The sequence below is a fragment of the Camellia sinensis genome, chromosome 7 (genome assembly GCF_055761805.1).
Source record: "Camellia sinensis isolate YWXY chromosome 7, ASM5576180v1, whole genome shotgun sequence".
In the NCBI taxonomy this organism is placed as follows: Eukaryota; Viridiplantae; Streptophyta; class Magnoliopsida; order Ericales; family Theaceae; genus Camellia; species Camellia sinensis.
In genome coordinates, this window is record NC_138967.1 from 7664821 (window position 1) to 7684607 (window position 19787).

Below are 19787 nucleotides of genomic sequence, written 5' to 3' on the forward strand. Positions count from 1 at the left end.
TTCAAGTCTTCGATCCTGATCGTACACGTGACAGTTAATATTGGTTGTTATGAGATCTGAGTAGCAGTGGATCAACAAAGAGATGCAAGGTGACGTGGCTTCAACAGTTACTCACATTCAAATTCAAATATAGGAGGGAAGCCTAACTGCAAGTGATGGCGGAGTGAAACTACTTATAAGGCAGCATGATCAGCGACCACAGAGGGGCAGTTCGACGGTTTGAAGTGCAATTCGATGGTCATCTTTGAGAAGTATAAATAGCAGGGAAGGCCCCAGAAAAAACCCCCTGACTCAGATAAAAGAAACCGGTCTTACTTTACATATTTCGTTCCAATTTTTATATTTCCTGTTCTTTACATTCCTGTATTTTAAATCCCTGCACTGCACTTCATTCATAGGAGTAGTTTCAAGTAGATTGTCGCTGTAAACCTCTACGAGGCTGAGTTTGGATCATTGTAAATTTTTTATACTAATGAAATGCTTCAATTGCTCTTTATTTAACTGTTCTTGTGCTTAAATTCTCCTAAATCAAGCTACCAGTAAAAGTCCTCTTCATTGAGGCTGAAAGAACTACAACGCAATCGTCTGATAATTGGTTGACAATCAAAATTCTGTAAGGACTGATTAATCCTTGCTGGCACGCTCATAATTACAAAAATAACCTTCAAAAGTTAAAAAACCAACAAAAATACTTTTTTTCTCGAGTGCCATTGGAACTCACCGCATACCTCACTTGGGTTTCTTCTATAATACATACTCTTTTTTGTCTGTATCATATATAAATTATAATAATTTTTGAGTCTATACCATATATAAATTATAAATTACCCTCACAATAAATCATAAGTAATTGATAATCAATACTAAAATAAATTATAGTCAAACACAACTTGAAACATAACTAAAATTCTCTTCCATCATAATTAAAATAACCACTATAATAGATAATAATTAAATCATAATCAATATCATAATAAATCATAACTAAGTTATAAGTAACATCACAATTAATCATAATAAAAAATTACAAAAATTGTAGCTGAGCATATAGTCACTATTTTTTTTTGGATGTGTATTATAGAATTTCCCTTTTTGTCTATGCCTGAGACACATGTAATTGAGACTCATGCAAGTTTGCTGCAAATTGATCATAGGATTGGATTAAAACATGTCATGTAATTTGACTACATCTACAAATTACAACAATGTTCTTATGAACTAACAAGAATGTTTTATGTACAATGGAATAAGCTTCAAAAAACGAAAATGAACTACAGAGTCAGTTCCCATATGGCCTAAAAAGTGATCAGTTCTCTTCATCAGAGTCAAAACACTGTCTTCTCAAAGATTCCAGTACAGCTGCGGACCGGTCTCCTTTCGAAACCATTCCTCCCATGGAAGTCTTGAGCTTAGGCACACTCATGGCACTCAGTGGTGGTGTTTTACCACCCTGATTCACTTCCCTGAGCACTGACCGAGCCGTGGCTCTAGCCACCACATCTGCCATTGCTGAATCAAGTTTCGAATTCCCACTCATCAACATCCCAGGTACTTTACTCTGCACATTACTGTCTGTCACGGCCTTGGAAGTTCCAGGCGAACGAAATGCATCTGATCTTTGCATCATTGAAACAGTTTCAGTAGCCGTTGACTTTGCCTTCAACGACTCATACTTTTGAATGTCGTAAATGAGCTCTTTCTGCAACTGTTTATCAGCAACCAATATCTCATCGATCTCATTCTTGTAGTCCTTGAGAAGGACTCGGAGGCATTCCATGAGGGAACCAGTTAAAGGGCTGTTTTTGCTTTCCAAGAGACGTTTTAGCTCTATGAATATGGGGATTGTGTTTTGGATCAGGCCTTTTTTGACTGCTTGAGTTATAACCCTTCCTCTAGCTGCAGCTGCAGCTGCACTGCCGCTATCTCCTCCACCTTCTTCATCCATGTCTCCAGGATCGGATGATGATCCGCGGTTGGATGGAATTCGGATTTCTTTGCTTGAGAGAATTTGGAAAGCATCCTGTTGTCTCCCCATCAAAAAAGCACATTGTACATGAAATATGCATAACAAAAAGGAAATGCATTGGCAACGCTTTCATTTCCTTTCTTTTCTTATTTTCGCTTTAAAAATTCTGGAAATTGAAAAGAAAAACGCGTTTGGTGATTCTTTTTCATTTCAAAAATGTGGCAACAGTTTCCAAAAATTTCAAAACTTCTTAACTAAAAAAAGATGTTTTCTTTTCATTTCCCTCCTCTCCCCCACCATCACCATCCACCACCTATGGCCACCCTCATGTGACCCTCCGGCCACCCTCTCATGACCATTGGGGACCTCCAGCGACACTCCACCACTGGCCACCACATTCATCCACCCTCCACCACCTCCAGCAACTCACCAAGCATGTGTTTCTGTTTTCAAAAAAAAAAAAGTTTTGTTTCATATTTTATGTCGGGTTGAATTTCCTGTCCTCTAGACTAGGCCTCCAATATACTAAAAAAGAAAACACAAAACTAGCAACGTTACCAAACAGCTCCTAAGTATGTTTATTTGTAATTTTTTCTTCACCTTTGGAGAATGAAAAGATCAAGAAAAGGATAACAAACAGAATGGACCAATCCAAGTGAATTCCTTATGGCTCAAGCTATCAATGCAGCACAACTTCTATATAAGAAATATTTTGTAGCAACCACCAAACCTCCCATAAATTTCACTACTAGGTAAAATAATGACAGCACCCTCTTTCAACAGCAGCAACTACAGAGGAGCTAAACCACTTCAATGGGATGGAATATGAAGCATTCACATTGAGAGAGAGAGAGAGAGAGAGATTGCACAAAATTAGTACCTGCAGAACTGATTGTCCTGTAGCATCTTCTATACTCAGCATGCCGTCAGATACAGAAGCAAGGATCTCTGCACATACCTTGGCAAAAGTGGCTAAAAGGTGCTCTGGAGCCATTTGTTTCAGCAATGAAACATAGACGTGCATTCTTTTAGACCTTGATTTCTCATCATTACCTCTGGAAAAGAAAAATTACGAACTTAGTGCAATGTCTCTTCGATTAGGAGTAGTTATCTTTACATCTACAAGACTTTCACATACCTAATAGCGAAAAGTCGGCTCTCAGCTCTTGAACTCTGAGAACTACTATGTCCAGTATGCACATTGCAGTCATTCAGAACAAAAACAGCTTCAACAAAACTATTATAAGCTAGAAGTGGTGCCTTGGCTGCAAATATATCACACATAAAGTCAATTCCTGACAACAGACTTAGAGCATCTCCATTGGTGCAGCATTTTTTGTGCTATTTTAGCACAGCAAAAGCACAAATAGGATATAGCACGGTGATATTTTAGCATAACATATACTACACTGCTGAAGTGAGTGTTTATGTTGTGTTTTGTTATTTAAGCACTGCTACACCTAAATACTACACCATTGGAGTTGCTCTTAAATCATCGGTTCAAGAGAATTTGCAAATGACAGCTCTGTGAAAGCATCACAACCTTTTAGGATGTTCCCAAAGAGAAAATCAGCCAGATGTCTTATTTTTTCCGATTCATCAACAAGGGATAACAAAAATCGTAGGAAAAGTACACCTCTCCACTTCACGTAGTCCCTCTGAAATGAGTAGAAAGTTAAAAGAACTAATTTCCCAAAAATTATCTTCAAAATGGAAAGCATACAACATTTTAAATAACAAAAACAAACCTGTAATAGTCTGGAGAGCAGTATAAATGTCTGTCTTCTCACAAGCTCACATGGATCACAGAGACACTTTGTGATATTTGATATGTAACTGTTGACTTTATGAATAGCTAGTGAGAATTTTGAAGAAATTATCGCTGACAAGTTCTTGTTCCTTAACCAGAGAAAATAAAAAGTGGCTCACCAGTCAACTAGAGCAGTATAGCGTACACAAAAATCTGCCATCATTACAACAATATTATTGCGAAGGGCCGCACAGTCACTCTTTTCAAGCTCCTGCAGTAACACAAGCAGGCACTCTTTTAAACGATTATTTGCAGAATCCTAGATATAAAAGTAAACAATCTCTAGGAAATAAAGTCAGGCAATTTACATATAAGATCTAGATAACTACATATAATGATCACTCCAAAAGAATACTGAATTCTGAGTCATAAAAGATTAGGGCTTCTCTGGAACTAGTAGAATTTAGTAATGTTAAGTGTTAGGGGTAGTTTGGTCTTTATTTATTATTCTTATTAGTATAAGTAGTTGTGTGTAAGGGGAAAACCCTAAGTTTTCCCCTAAGTAGTAGTTGTCCTCTCAGGCTCTTCAATGCACTTATGGCTCCTCCCTTCGTCTCCTTCATCAGTGGCATCGCTGTTTGGGGCATCCTTCCTCTAGCATTTTAGAGAAACTTTTTCCTTTATTAGTTCGTGATTGTCCTAGGAATAACTTTATTTGTGATGCTTGTGAGCTTGCTAAGCATAAACGTACTTGTTATCTTTCAATTAATAAAAGAAGTACTTTTCCTTTTATGCTTATTCATACCAATGTGTGGGGTCCTTCCCCTGTTGTTTCTACCTCTGGTTATCGATGGTTTGTCACCTTCATTGATTGTTATTCCCGTGTGACTTGGCTTTATTTACTTCGTACAAAAAATGAAGTTTTCTCATGCTTCAAAAGTTTTCATAAAATGATATCCAATTTCTTCAATGCTACTATCAAAATTCTTAAGAGTGATAATGGGACTGAGTATGTTGATGGCGCTTTCCAGGTATACCTCGACGACCATGGCATTCTTTATCAAACTAGTTGTGTTGGCACTCCTGAACAGAATGGAGTTGCTGAACGTAAAAATGGCCATCTACTTGAGGTTGCTCGCTCTCTCTTGTTTACCATGAACGTTCCTAAGTCCTTTTGGGGGGATGCGGTTCTTACCGCGGCTTATCTTATTAACCGTATGCCCTCTAGTGTCCTCCACTTCCAAATTCCTCTTGAGCTTCTTCCTGTGACGTATCCCACTTCTTCTCTTCCGCCTCGGGTTTTTGGTAGTGTCTGTTTTGTTCATCTTCAACCTCAAACTCGTGGGAAGCTTGATCCTAAGGCTGTCCGGTGTGTCTTTCTTGGTTATTCTGCTACTCAGAAAGGCTACAAATGCTATGACCCTCACTCTCATAGGTTGTATGTTAGTATGGATGTCACCTTCCGTGAATCTGAGTCATTTTTTCTTGGTCCTCCGCCATCTCCTCAGGGGGAGCGTGGTATCGATGAGATTGCGGATGAGACGACATCATATCAACATGAGTTGTCTTTTTTCCTTCCTCCTCAACGGGCTGTTATTTGTGGTGAGGGGAAGCCTAGGAGTTCTATTGATGAGGAGTCGGATATCGGTGGTCGTTTGGACAGAGCTGATCTTAAGACTTATTCACGGCGTCAGAAAGAGCCGGCTTCTCTTGTGCCACCAAGTCAATCATCATCTCCTATGCCAGTTCCACACCCAGTTTCCACTAACTCTTCAGGTAATGATCCTCATCTCATTTCTTCACCTGTTGTTGATGGTCCTATTACGAATGATTTGAGTCTTCCTATTGCTCTCAGAAAGGGGGTTAGAGCTTGTACTCAACACCCTATTTCTAAATGCGTGTCATATGATTCATTGTCTTCTACGTATCGTGCTTTTGTTTCGTCCCTTTCTTCTGTGTGTATTCCGCAGGGTTGGAAAGAAGCCATCAATGATCCTAAGTGGAAGGTAGCTATGGTAGAAGAGATGCAAGCTTTGAGTAAAAATAACACATGGGAGTTGGTGTCTCTTCCAAATGGGAAACACCCAGTCGGATGTAAGTGAGTGTTCACCATTAAGCACAATGCAGATGGGACAATTGAACGGTACAAAGCAAGACTAGTGGCCAAGGGATTTACCCAAATATATGGAATAGATTATCAAGAAACTTTTGCCCCAGTAGCAAAGATGAATTCCATTCGAGCTATTTTGTCATGTGCGGCTAATTTGGGATGGTCTCTACAACAACTAGATGTGAAGAATGCTTTTATTCATGGGGATTTGGAGGAGGAGGTATATATGGATGTACCTCCAGGATTCTTATCTCAGTCTACAGTTGGAAAGGTTTGTAGATTAAAGAAGGCTTTGTACGGTTTGAAACAATCTCCTAGAGCCTGGTTTGGTAGATTCCTCAAGGCAATGCTGGGATTTGGGTATCAACAAAGCAATGCAGATTACACCTTGTTTGTCAAACGCAATGTACATAAGGTAGCAGTGCTTATTGTATACGTGGATGACATAGTTGTGACAGGTAATGATGAGGAAGAGGTGACCCATCTCAAGATGCAGTTAGCCAAGGAGTTTGAGATAAAAGAACTTGATCCATTGAGATACTTTCTTGGGATTGAAGTTGCTAGATCTGACAAAGGCATCTTTATTTCTCAAAGGAAGTACATTCTAGATCTTCTTGAGGAAACGGGCATGTTGGGCTGCAGACCAGCTGATTCACCAATTGAGACTAATCATCATCTTTGTAGTGGAATTGGTGAGCCTGTGGAGAAGGAAAGGTACCAAAGACTTGTGAGAAGACTGATATATCTCTCTCATACTCGTCCAGATATTGCCTATACAGTTGGAATAGTGAGTCAGTTTATGCATGATCCTCGTGTAACTCATTTGGATGCAGTCTATCGTATTTTGAGGTACCTTAAATCCGCCCCTGGAAAAGGAATTTTGTTCTCTAATCATGGTCACTTGAGGTTGGAAGCATTCACAGATGCAGATTGGGCAGGCTCTATAGATGACCGACGCTCTACATCCGATTATTGTGCTTTTGTAGGGGGAAATCTAGTCACATGGCGTAGTAAGAAGCAAGGGGTCGTTTCTAGATCTAGTGCTGAAGCTGAATACAGGGCTATGGCACATGGAACATGTGAACTAATGTGGCTTCAATCTTTGTTGAGTGATATAGGGCTTGATTGGAGTGGTCCCATGACTTTGTATTGCGACAACAAGGCTGCTATTAGTATTGCACACAATCCTGTTCAACATGACCGGACTAAGCATATTGAGATTTACAGACATTTCATTAAGGAGAAATTGAATAAGGGTGTGATATGTATGCCTTTTGTTAAGTCTGAAGATCAACTGGCGGATGTTTTTACTAAGGGTCATAGTAGTAAAGTCTTTCACCCTATTTGTTGCAAGTTGGGCATGAGAAACATCTTTGCACCAACTTGAGGGGGAGTGTTAAGTGTTAGGGGTAGTTTGGTCTTTATGTATTATTCTTATTAGTATAAGTAGTTGTGTGTAAGGGGGAAGCCCTAAGTTTTTTGAATCAATAATCTACAGCAGCTTTCTCTTGTTCTATTCCTTCTTCTTATTCTTCTCTTCGTCTTCTCATCTATACACTCAACAAGTAACACTAAAATGTGGCTAACTAAAGTGATTTCAAAACCATGGAACGTACAATATGCTGAATTCAAAGTCATACCTGTACAAAAAGAGGAATGTAACGCTTCGCAAGTTTCCCATCAGCGAGGCAGATCTTCCCCATTGTTAGCCAAGCTTGAATATACAAAGAAGGGGCCGTCTGTTTTATAGAAACAGCAGGGCCAGGTAATTTAGTCAATTTTGGGTCAGAACTCCCAGAAGTAATAATGGTGTGCAAAACTGGAATAATGGCTTTTAAATCGGCTCTAGGACAAACAATAACCAAGGACCCAATAGTGTAAACTGCAGTGATTGCTTGTGATAATAATCTGCACATCGCTGATTCTGCTCTCTTGCCCTTCTTGCTGCCACTTCTAGGAGGTGTAAAAAAGGTACTGTCCTTGTTAGCTACTGAGTCCTTTGATATGTACATTTCAAGAATTTGGGAAGCTTTAGAGAGAAGCTGTTGTACCCATTTTGTAACAAGACCATCAGCTTCCTCGGGATTCAAAGCTTTTCGCTTGCATAATGTTCTGAGTGCTTTTACATGAGCGTTAACCTGCCATCAAATAAATCATTGGTCAACATGGACAAAAACTCGTAGACTTACCAAGGAAACATAGTTGCAAAAGTATGACACAAATGCACAAAAAATTTTGGTATATGACATGAATGCTTCCAAACTCAACAATGCAGGCCACTAGGTGCTATGCAAATTCTTCTTTGCATTCAACATTATGTAGGAGAAATGTTAGAGACCACAATTTAAGTCCCCCAATTCACCCACAATGACATGGAAAGAGAGTTGAGTGTTACAGGATTAAGTTTGTGGCAAATCAAAAGTTGGCACAACCTGCCATGTCTTTGTGAGTAAAATTGCAAGACTTCAATTGTGGGTCTCAATCTTTTTCCTTCATATGGAATCGTATCCTCCTTCAAGCCAAGACATATTCCCCTTTCCAGTCTGGCAGCTACATTCATTTGAAGTACATATCATACGTCCTTTTATATTGCACAAAACAATGGAAATTACGGGTGTGTTTGATTTGGTTTTGGGAGATAAATTTTTTAAAAAGATTTTGAGGAGAGAGTTTAGAAATTTTTTTGGTTTGTTTGGATGTATATTTTGGAAATAGTTTTGGAATATAGGAGTTTCCGATGATTTAATGTTTTGTTGTAATCAAGTAGATGTGTATGAGAGAAAAAGTGATTGAGAATGAGAGATGAGAGAAAAAAAGTGATTGATTGATGTGTAAGAGAGAGAGTGATTTTGAAAAAAAATTCCAAAATCACTAAATCAAACAAAATTTTAAAAAAAAATTTCCAAAATTTATTTCTCAAAAACAAACCAAACAAGGCCTACGTTTTTACAATTTCCTTCCCAAAGGATACAGATCCTATGTATCATATATGATAAGTACATTGCAACTAAAGTACTTGAGTTGAGATTGATTTCTGCTAGCTAAACAAAATTCACATATGTAGTTCCAAAAAAACAAAAAACGAAGTTCACATATAATTGCATTTATAACTTATATGAGGCAATCCAGTGAAATACCCAATAGAAACAAATTTAAAGGAGAAGCACCAGAATCGTTCCAGCAAATTGACACATACACGTGATACTATTAGACAGATACCTCTGTTGAATGCATGCTAAACTCCTCAATTCGTTTAAGCAAGTTATGAGCTAAATCTGCCGCAGGTTCAGGAGGCAACACTACAGAAACATTAGAAATTGTTTGCAAGAGGAAGACACGATCTCCTGCCCAAGCAACAGAATTTGATTCAGTGCCCACAAACTCTTCATCTTCAAGTCCTTGTTCCAGAGAGCTCTTAACCTCTCCACCTGGTGCATACTTGTCAAGGAGAGCCCATTGATGATGGAGGAACTCCCAGTCCACTGCTTTTGAAAGGTATGCCGACACCTCTGATAGAAGAAACCAAGCCCCAGGAGGGGCAGTCCACTTCTCGATTGGCATCAAATGACTCAACCACATTGACTCGGATGTCATTATGATATTTTGGAGGGCAATAGCAATTTTGGGCTTGAGCCGTTTCTTCTTTCCTAGGCTTGTACAGATCTTCTTCACCCAAGGTGTCACCTCCCCATTACAGATCTCTTTCAATAGACCTAAAACTCCGTCAGGAAATAACAATTCAATCTCTCTTTCTAAGCTTTCTGCCTTGAAATTTGGTTCATGAAAGACAGGTTTATTGTGTGGCAAATCAGTAGATCCAGCTCTGGACACTCGGTCCAAGACCAGTTCTAGAAACAGGTTCTCACATTCTTCTTGAATGCTAGATTCATTATCAGTTATTAACCGTGGAACAGAATGTAACCACTCTTTAGTTACACTGTCATCTGAGAATTTTCTGAAGGCCTGCAGAACCAAAGGAGAGTTGCATAAGTTAAAGCGTTGAATAAGTTAAAGCGTTGCATTGAAACAGATCTGCCGGCAAAAATAAAAATGGGGAAAGGAAAACTGATCATAAACAAATGCACTTGCATAAACATAGGAAAGCATTCTTCTTTAAGTGCACACAATTTTTCTAAACATCTTATCTTAAATAATTTGGTTACAGTAAACAAAGAAACGAAGAGGATCCAAAGAAGTGGGGTTCAGCACTGTAAGATAAATTGATAGAGAGAGAATGAGAGAATAATTTGTATTGATGAATATTGTATTGAATGTTATATGAATAAAGAGGTACACTCTCCGTTATATAGGAGAGAAAATTACAAACATCATCATGCCAAAAGTGGATCCACTAACCGAAAGTAAAGGCACTAATCTAAAGCCTAAAGCACTAACATAAAATATATTAACAGCCCCCCTCAAACTCAAGGAGGATAGGTACTAACCAACTTGAGTTTGGAGAGAGTAACAAAACAGAAAAAATAAACTGATAAATAAAAATTAAAAATGGGATAGGAGACACTGTGTGGTCATGTCAGACCGATGTAGAAGACAGTTTATGGGGTCATGTCGGACCGTTGTAGCAGACAGTTTACGGGGTCATGTCGGACCGTTGTAGAAGACACTGTGTGGTCGTGTCAGACCGATGTAGAAGACAGTTTATGGGGTCATGTCGGACCGTTGGAGCAGACAGTTTACGGGGTCATGTCGGACCGTTGTTGAAGACAGTTTACGGGGTCATGTCGGACCGTTGGAGAAGACAGTTTACGGGGTCATGTCGGACCGATGTAGCAGGACAATTTACGGGGTCATGTCGGACCGTTGTAGCAGGACAGTTTACGGGGTCATGTCGGACCGTTGGAGAAGACAGTTTATGGGGTCATGTCGGACCGTTGGAGCAGCTGTGGTGGTGCACCGAGGAGGCGACTTAGGGAGTGCGCCATGAGCGACTTATACATGATACTGGTATAACCCCCCCTCAAACTCAAATAGGTGTGAAGATAGAAACCTATTTGAGGTTGAAACAAAGGGATTGATAAAGCTGACCGGTGTAGAAGACACTGTATGAGTGTGTATATTGGCTGCCCAAAAAATATACATGGATGTAGATATCGAGCCCTCAAAAGTCGTGCCCTTAAAAGGTGTGCCCAATCTGTCAAAAGGCGTGCCATCAAAAGGCGTGCCCGATGCATCAAAAGGCGTGCCAGATATGATGGCGAGGCACGTGAGTGCCTTGGCTGGCGTGCCTGGTTTGTCGGGCGTCAAGAGGCGCGCGATGCGCGTGGCTGCCTCGTCTATTTAACCAAGACGGAGGTGAGGCTGAGGCAGAGAAAAGCTGCGAAAAAACCTCTGAAAAAAACTTTGTTGTGCTGAGAGAGAGAGTCTGAAAAACTCTGTTGCCCAGACAATGGCCTCCTCTTCCTCTTCTTCCCGTGGTCTGCTTACTCTCTTTCCCGAACTGAACGAGTCAACAAGAGAGAGAACTAGTGCGGAGACCAGTGAACCTCAACCAAACACCTCTGTGTTCGCTCCGTTGAACTTTCCGATGCGGTCGGTGGAACAAAGAATGGCAGTGCAGTCGGATGTGGAGGCCAATCAGTATACTTTGAAGGCATGTGTGGAAAGCATGACGGCGGTCACAAATTTGTCGAACCGGCTGCAGAGTAGGACAAATGAGGTGCAGCATTTAAACTCCCAGCTGGCTCTGCTCCAACGCATGTATAAGGATGCGCGAGCAGAGATAAGCGTGCTAAGGGCAGAAAACAAGGAGCTGAAGCGGAAGGCCACCGTGATGTTCCGATTTGGAGGTCCGCCATATGCTGCAGTGGAGGAGCAGGGGGGAGTGATCATGCCCAGTGGAGTGGGAAATACAGAGGCAACACCGGCAAGGGCCGCCCAGTACGGAGGCAAGAAGAAGAGACCGGCGGCAGAGTAGAGAAGAAAAAAAAACCCACTGTGGGTGTGGTGGTTTGGTGTTTGTTTGGTTGTGTTTTTGTTTTTTTTTTGTTGTTGTTTTTTTTTTTTTTTTTTGTTATTATGGTGTAAAATGGTGATTAGGGCGAAGACCCGATAGAAATAAAATGAGTGTATGGTGCAAATCCGAATGGTTTGAAGGGATAAAACTGAGCAGAAAAATTAGATGGAATGAATAGAAGATTTTTTTTTTTTTTTTTTTTTTTTTTTTTTTAAGAAAAAATAAAATAAAATAAAATAAATAAAAGTAAAGTGAGTAAAGTAAAGGTAACATGAATCAGCATGCGTTTAAAAAAAAAAAGAGTAGATATGAGTTTGTACAAAAATAATAATAAAATAAAAAAGTGGCGAAGGTTGGCGTGCGCACACACAGTGCAAGATGGACAGTGCAAGATGGGTTTTATTTATATAAATATATATATACTAGAGAGTGTGGGTTTTATTTATATAAATATATATATACTAGACAGTGGGGAACAGGGGGTGGTGGTGTGAATTTTTTTTTTTAGTGTTTGTGGCTCTTTCTAGTTATGAAGAGAAAGAAGAGCAATTTAATCAGAAGTTATATAAATATATATATACTAGAGAGTGGGGGAGAGATGGAGCACATGGGTGAGTGGTGTTGTTGGTGATGTATATTGAGAGAGAGAAGCAGTGCTTTGGTTCTGGTTGGGAACCACTTGCTCTACAGTACCAGTAAATAGCCCATCGAAAATGAGAGAGTGCATGGTATCGATAGATCGCCAAGAGAACTCTGTCTATTGCAGAAGCATGACGACGATGAGGGATGCACAACGGAGCGAGCGGGCTTGGAGGCCATTGGAATCTTAAGGGCGAGATTGTCTATGATCAAGCGCACGAAAGGATATACATCCATTGTTGCCCCTCCGACGAGTTGTAGGGCTCAGATTTGGACTTCAATCCATTGTTTCAACATAACCACCGTCTTTAGCCACTCGCAAACTGTTGTGGTGTGTGGAAACTACCAGACTGTCTTGTGCCAGCCAACAGGAGGCCGTGCAAGGCTCACCGAGGGATGGAGTAGATATGTTTTCATTTCAATCTATGCACGCCAAGGATTGTTCCCAGGTGCGAAGCATAGCAGCAATTTATTGCTTGCGGAGTGATTGCCAAGGTTCTGGAAAGAAAAGATTTGTGACAGTGACACGAACAGTACACACATGTATGCCATCTTCCATTGACAAGATTCGGCTAGAGAAGGTCTACAAATTTTCAGCTGAACTATGGTGCTTTTGAGTTGCACACAACGGGTTTTGGATCAAAAAATGATGACGAAGGTCGGACATTTGGAGGAGGAGACGATGGTGGCTCGATGTCGCCATTGATGAACAAATATGTGTGAGGCAGAGAAGAGTTCAGCTATGACTTTCTGGCAGCGGAGTGAAGGTATGTGTAGAGGTCCGGCGGGCGGCCAAGGCGAGGCTGCCGCCCGCCGGTGAAGCAGAATTTCTAGCTTCTCAACCTTGCTCTGATACCATGTAAGATAAATTGATAGAGAGAGAATGAGAGAATAATTTGTATTGATGAATATTGTATTGAATGTTATATGAATAAAGAGGTACACTCTCCGTTATATAGGAGAGAAAATTACAAACATCATCATGCCAAAAGTGGATCCACTAACCGAAAGTAAAGGCACTAATCTAAAGCCTAAAGCACTAACATAAAATATATTAACAAGCACAACTTCATCAAAAGACAATAAACAAAGAAACAGTAAGTTGGACAAAGAAAGACAATAGCTTTACCTCAGAGAGAGCTGAAATTGCCGCTTTACGAATGCTAACAAGAGGATCCGAACAAGCCACACCCATGGTCTTCAGCACAACTTCATCAAAAGTACCACCAAGAAGAGCAGTCAATTTGGAAATTAGAAGAAGTGCAGCCTTTCTTACAGCAGCTTTCTCATCCGCGCATCTTTTCCTTAGTAAGTCATTCATTCCGCCTTCTAGCCTATTACCAAACTCCATTGCTTCCTTCAAAACCACACGACTCCTATCATCACCCGATAAAATCCCCACCAATTGCGCCAAGTTTGTAAGAGCCCGAGCTCGTATCCCTGCAGTTGAATCCGAACATCGCTTAATCAAGGCCTCCAAACACCTCAACCCCCAAGAATTCTCTTCCCCATTTTCAAAATTCAGCCCCAAAGGGTCTCTCAATGACACCATTAGCATTGGAACAAGATCCACAGCCAATAGCCTAAAATGGGACTTTCCTTGGGTCATCTTTACTACATAATCTGCAAATCCAGTTTGATCCTCGTATTCTATAGCTTTTACAATCTCCATTATCGATTCCACTGCCAATGCCCTAGGCTCAGACTTCTCAGGAGCCTTTTGCACCAAATACTTGGGCAGATTCACAATTGCCTTCTTGATTTCACCTGAATCCTTTGCCAAACCCGTCATTCTATTTACCACGAAACCAAGTGCAAAAGTCCGCGCCTGCGATTTATGCAAAAGAATCACCGGTGACAATGACTTCAACACCTCAGCTGCAGTAATTGCTGGATCCCCATGCTCGGGCCTCAATAATTCGCTTAAAATCCGCGAACACAAATCACATAACTTATTATAACTCGTTGAACCTCCACACAATTCAACTGCCATTACAGGAATTTCAGCCACAGTTTGAATCAAAGACTTCAAACTATCCGGAAACCGATCCAAATGAACTAAACCCAGAACAAGTTCTAACCTTTCAAGCACAGAAAAGAAGACCCTCACATCAAATTGATTCTCTTCACTCCCACATTCATCGTCTTCAACGTTTCGAGCCCGATTGCGAGAAGGCCCGGCTTTGCCACCGCCTTTCTTCTTTCGGGTCCGATTCTCAGCTGAGGAAGGCGCTGAATTTGGGTTCTTGAAGGATCGGCGAATCGAGCGAAGAAGAGAGAGAAAAGCCATGGGAGTGAAGAGGGTAAAAACAGGGGAATTAGGAGAGAGAAGAATAGAGAGATAGACTTTGGAGGCCAAGAGAGCGAGGTGGGTCGGACTAGAATCCATGGACGAAGTGATTGGACGGAGGAGAGAAGATGGAGAGAGGTTCTTTGAAGAGAGCTCATCGTAGAGGCGTTCGATATCGACTGAATCGGTGGTGTTGAGAGCATTGTCGAGTAGGGTTTGGAGATCCAAGAGGGTAGATTTGGAAATGGGGGTTTGGGAATTGGGATCGGAGAGAGAGTGGTGAGTTTCGAGCTCTGAGACAATTCGATGTATGGCTTCTTCCATGGTGGGTTGATTCAACTCTCTCTCTCTCTCTCTCTCTTTCTTCTTCTGCAACTTCTTCCTCAAATAGCTTCAAATTTTGGTATTCCCGCTTAAACACAAGGTGACATTTCTATGGCCATGTGTGGGGGGAGGGTTTATGGCTTGTTTGGTTTATGTGTTTTTTTTTTTTAAAAAAAAAAGGAAAATAGGTTAAAATAGTTAATAAGGTAAAATGTCACATTAAATTCATAATCATTTCATTTTTTTTTCTCATAAATATCGCATCTAATTACAAAAAAAAAATCCAATCATTTTTCTAAATATAAAATTTTTAACCTACTAAAATAATTAATTTCCCAAACACAACCTATAATTAAGCCGTCGTGTGGCATGTAGGCCAAAGGATTTTTTTTGGTTAAAATAGTACAAAATAGGCTTAAAAAATTAATTAGATAAAGTATCATATTTAAATTATAATTATTTTTCTCTCACAAAAATTAAAAAATTCAAAAAATCTAACCCAAACGAAGTTTTTAGTCCCAAGCTAAATAGTCAAAAAGTTAACTCACTTTCCAAACAAAGCCTAAGTCGATGTTTGGGGGAATTTGTATCTTTGACAAGCCTAAGGTCTCGTTTGGAAACAAACTATTTTAATAATTTTTTAACTTTTTATAAAAAATTATGTAAAAAAGTAAAGAGATCGGTGTGATAACGGATATACGTGTAATCCAGATAAGCAACAAAAAAATCTTGCTTTTAGCTTTTAATCCATTTTGGATGAGAAATTTTATTTCCACACACCTAATTAGCTCAGGACACACACTTAATAAAATATTAATTTAATGACAATTATATCCTAAATAAAAATGACCATAATAGACATCTAGCAACGCCCATAATATTATATAAAAAAATTCTCTATACACATCTTTTAAAAATAAAAAAATCTCAATATACATTTTTTGAGTTAAAAAAATTAAATCTTAATTTTTTGATTGTTATCACTTTGTTTGTTACACTCTCTGTATAACTCTATTGCACAAAATAAGAACAGATAAGAGAGAGAGAGTAAAATTGAACAAACTACGAAACTCGTTTTGTATTGAATAATCAGGGTAACTGTCAAAGATAGTTTGAGGTGTTGGTTTCAGTTATTATTATGGAACAAATAATCAAATTAAAAAATAATGCAAAAGAAATTTATGGGATTTTACATATAGCCCGTTGCTTTGTAATGACCAAACATTGCTGCAATTATACAATTTGAGAATTACAGTTCATTCAAACTTGTGTTTGAGGGGGACCCTTTCATTCATTCACACCACCTCTGTCGATAGAAGTATTGGTGGGGGCATATCCAAATTTTAATATATAGATAATGTTGATTTAATTTATTTTGATTACTTTGGATCTGTTTGGTAATTTTTACGTTTTCAGTTTATATTTACAAAAATTTTATAAATTGATTTTTGTTTATTTTTAAAAAAACATAAATGTTTTTTTAAACGCGTTTGGTAATTGACAAAATATTTAAAAAAAATTTAAAATATAAAAAAGAGTGAGAAATGGCAAGTGGCGGCGGAAGATGGTGGTGGGTGGGTGGGTAGGTAACGGTGGCAGGTGGTAGCGAGTAGGTGGTGGTGGTGGTAGGTGGGTGGCGGATGGCGAGTAGGTGGTGGGTGGGTGGGTGGTGGGTGATGGTGGCGGGTGGTAGCGAGTGGGTGGTGCGTGGTGGTTGTGGGTGGTGGTGGTGGTGCGTGGGTGGGTGGGTGATGGTGGCGGGTGGTAGGTAGTAGCGAGTGAGTGGTGGTAGTGGTGGTGGTGGTGGTGGTGGTGGTGCGTGGGTGGGTGGGTGATGGTGGCGGGTGGTGGGTAGTAGCGAGTAAGTGGTGGTGGTGGTGGTGGGTGGTGGGTTGTGGTGACAGGTGGGTAACGGGTAGTGGTGATGGTGTGGGTGGTGGGTGGTGGTGGTAGTGGGTGGGTGGTTGGTGGCTGGTGGTAGCGGATGATGGATGGTGGTGGCGGATGGGTGGGAAGTGGTGGCGGCAGGTGGTGGTGGGTGATGGCTGGTGGTGGCAGAAGACGGTGTTGGAAAATGGTGGCGGGTGGTGGCTAATGTTGGTTGGTAAAAAAAAAAAAAAACTAAAAACTCAAAACGGGAACATATTTTTTGAGTTTATATTTTTTGGCTAAATTTATAAACTGAAACCATTGATTTATAAATTAAAAATTTACCAAATAAATTTTTATTTGAGTTTCTAAAATTTTTGTAAGTATAAATAGAAAACTGAAAACGTAAGTGTTACTAAATGACATCTTTGTGATTGTAAATGGATCTCGGGAGAAAACTTCTTTACGAGCACGTACAAAATGGGTGGCTTGGGAGAGCTTGGGTGGAAAGTTGCTGCTGCAACTAAATCGGTGCAAGTTCTATAAAAATTGCAAGCAGAGGCTATGGCTGGTTTTCTGGGGCTACAATGGTTGGAATCTTGGGGATTGGGCAATGTTCTGGTGTGTATGGATAATGAACTTCTGGTTAAGGGACTCTTGGGGAAGATGATGGCTCAGATAGATATTTCTACAACTGTAGAGTACATTAAAACCATGTTAGTTTGTACGTGGAAGTTGGGCAAATCAAAGGTACCGGGAAAGGAGGGGTAAATGGTGGTTGTATAATAATATTTGAGTGAATGATATATTTGTAATTTTTAATGTATAGATTGAAAAAATTAATCAATAAATAAATTAATAGGTATTTGTATTGAGAAAATATGTGTCCTAAGCTAATTAAGTGTGTGAAAATAAAATTTTTCATTTTGGGTCACACCACCTTTTACATTTTTTACAAACAAAATGACAAAAAAAAACTCTAAAAAACCAAAAAATCAGCTTTTAATCAGCTTCCTAAATCACCCCATAATAAAGCATAAGGGTTTCAAAAATGTGTCAAAATGTCTTAGAGATACATTTCGTTTCGAGGGTTGAGATTAATTCTCATATTCATTAAAGGCCAATATTTTTTTAATTCTCACTTATACACTTACTTTTTTCCCTTTTTTGTTTACTCATGCAATCTCTCTCTCTCCCCCTCTCTCTCTCCCTCTCTCTCACACCTTTCGTTATCTTTCCTTTTTATTTTTTTATTTTTTATTTTTTATTTTTCCTCTTTTTTTTATTTTTCTTCCTATTTCTTTAATTTTTTTTTCTCATTTTTGCTCACTTATTTTATTTACATCGTGTCTTTAGGCACGAACATGTACTAGTTTATCTATATTTTAAGAAAAATTCTATTTACTCTAGTAATCTTTTTAGTGGGTGTTTGAAATGATTTAAATAAGTATATTTTTTGACTTTTTACAAAAAAAAATATGTAAAAAAGTAGAAAAGTAATATAGTCCAAAAAGATAAAAAGACAAAAAAAAATATGAAACCATGCCAAATAGTTAGTATCCACCATAATCCTAATTTTTTAATTACATCTTTATCCTTAAATTAAGTTACACTTTTATTCTTCGCTGTAAAATCTCTTTATTTCTCAATACATACCATTCTTCAGCACTATCTATGTCACGACCCAAACTCGCCCATATAGATTTAGCGTCGTAACCGGCAAGTAATCATTGGATTACGGACCTCTTAACAATTAGACTTATAATTAGGGGCTACAGAAGTAAATACATAAAATATACATAGTCTATCGAGCTATGAAGACTTACATGGGATTGATAATCTTAACTTTATAACATACGAGTGACGACAAAAGATACAGTATTTACACGTCACTTCATGTACATATAAAAGAAAAATTTGTTCATAGAGCAAAAGGAACAGTCTTATACATCCATATTAACACAGCCACAAAACATGACTTGATCTGGGACCTCCTCGTGAGGCGCAAAAGGTGGTTGACAAACACAAAAACGCTTCAGGCATCATCTTAGGCCTAATCACGAGCCTACTCACCTACATACATAATAAATAAGTAGTGAGCGGAGGCCCAGTGAATAATAACAAAGTAAAGGGGTAAATGAATGATATCCCATAACCATTTATGTTCCAAAGTTCACATTCGTATTCTCATTCTTAGCATATATAGAATTCAGAGTTCATGCTTAATCTTACATAGTACATCCGTGAGCGTTGACAGATCACATACAGAATATCTTAAATCATACTTGTCAGTTCTATAGAAGAACCTCCGGCCAGGTAAGGATAACTTGTCAGTTCTATAAAGAAACCTCCGGACTGGAAACTTGTAAACTTGTCAGTTCCATCTAGGAACCTCCAGCCGGGCACAGATAGCTTGTCAGTTCCATAAGGAACCTCCGGTACTGGGAACTTATAACATACTTGAGTCATAGCATAATGCCACTTGTAACATACTTGAATCATAGCATAATGTCATAAATGCTTGTTATTGTTAGACAATCATTCATAGTATAAAACATGACATTCCATTCAACAAATCTTGTTTCATATACCGGAAATAATTTAACTTGAACATAGTTTTATTAAGTTATTACTCACAGATAATAGATGTTCCAAGTAAACAAATTGAGTGGGCAATTCAGCTTCCTTATGGCGTATGACCTAGACAGCATGATAGATACATACATTGAAACACACATTCGGATTATACATAACTTATCTCATTTGTTTTTAGTGTGTTTCTACCCTTTATCCTCATTATGGTGTCTTAATCATAGCCTAGGAATGCCTAGGATGGAATGAGGATGCAAAATTGCATTAGAAAAT

General features: G+C 39.1%; 1 protein-coding gene across 1 annotated transcript; it reads right to left on the reverse strand.

Moving 5' to 3' along the window:
- Positions 1–1133: 1133 nt before the first annotated feature.
- On the reverse strand, positions 1134–15171 carry LOC114291821 (binding protein). The gene is made up of 9 exons (XM_028235695.2): positions 13569–15171; positions 9046–9789; positions 7467–7964; positions 3896–3987; positions 3715–3802; positions 3510–3624; positions 3105–3231; positions 2847–3021; positions 1134–2020 (listed from the first exon to the last, which is right to left on the reverse strand). Exons 1-9 carry the CDS (start codon positions 15051–15053, stop codon positions 1307–1309), a joined length of 4038 nt encoding a protein of 1345 aa, XP_028091496.2. The 5' UTR covers positions 15054–15171; the 3' UTR covers positions 1134–1306.
- Between the last annotated feature and the right edge of the window lie 4616 nt (positions 15172–19787).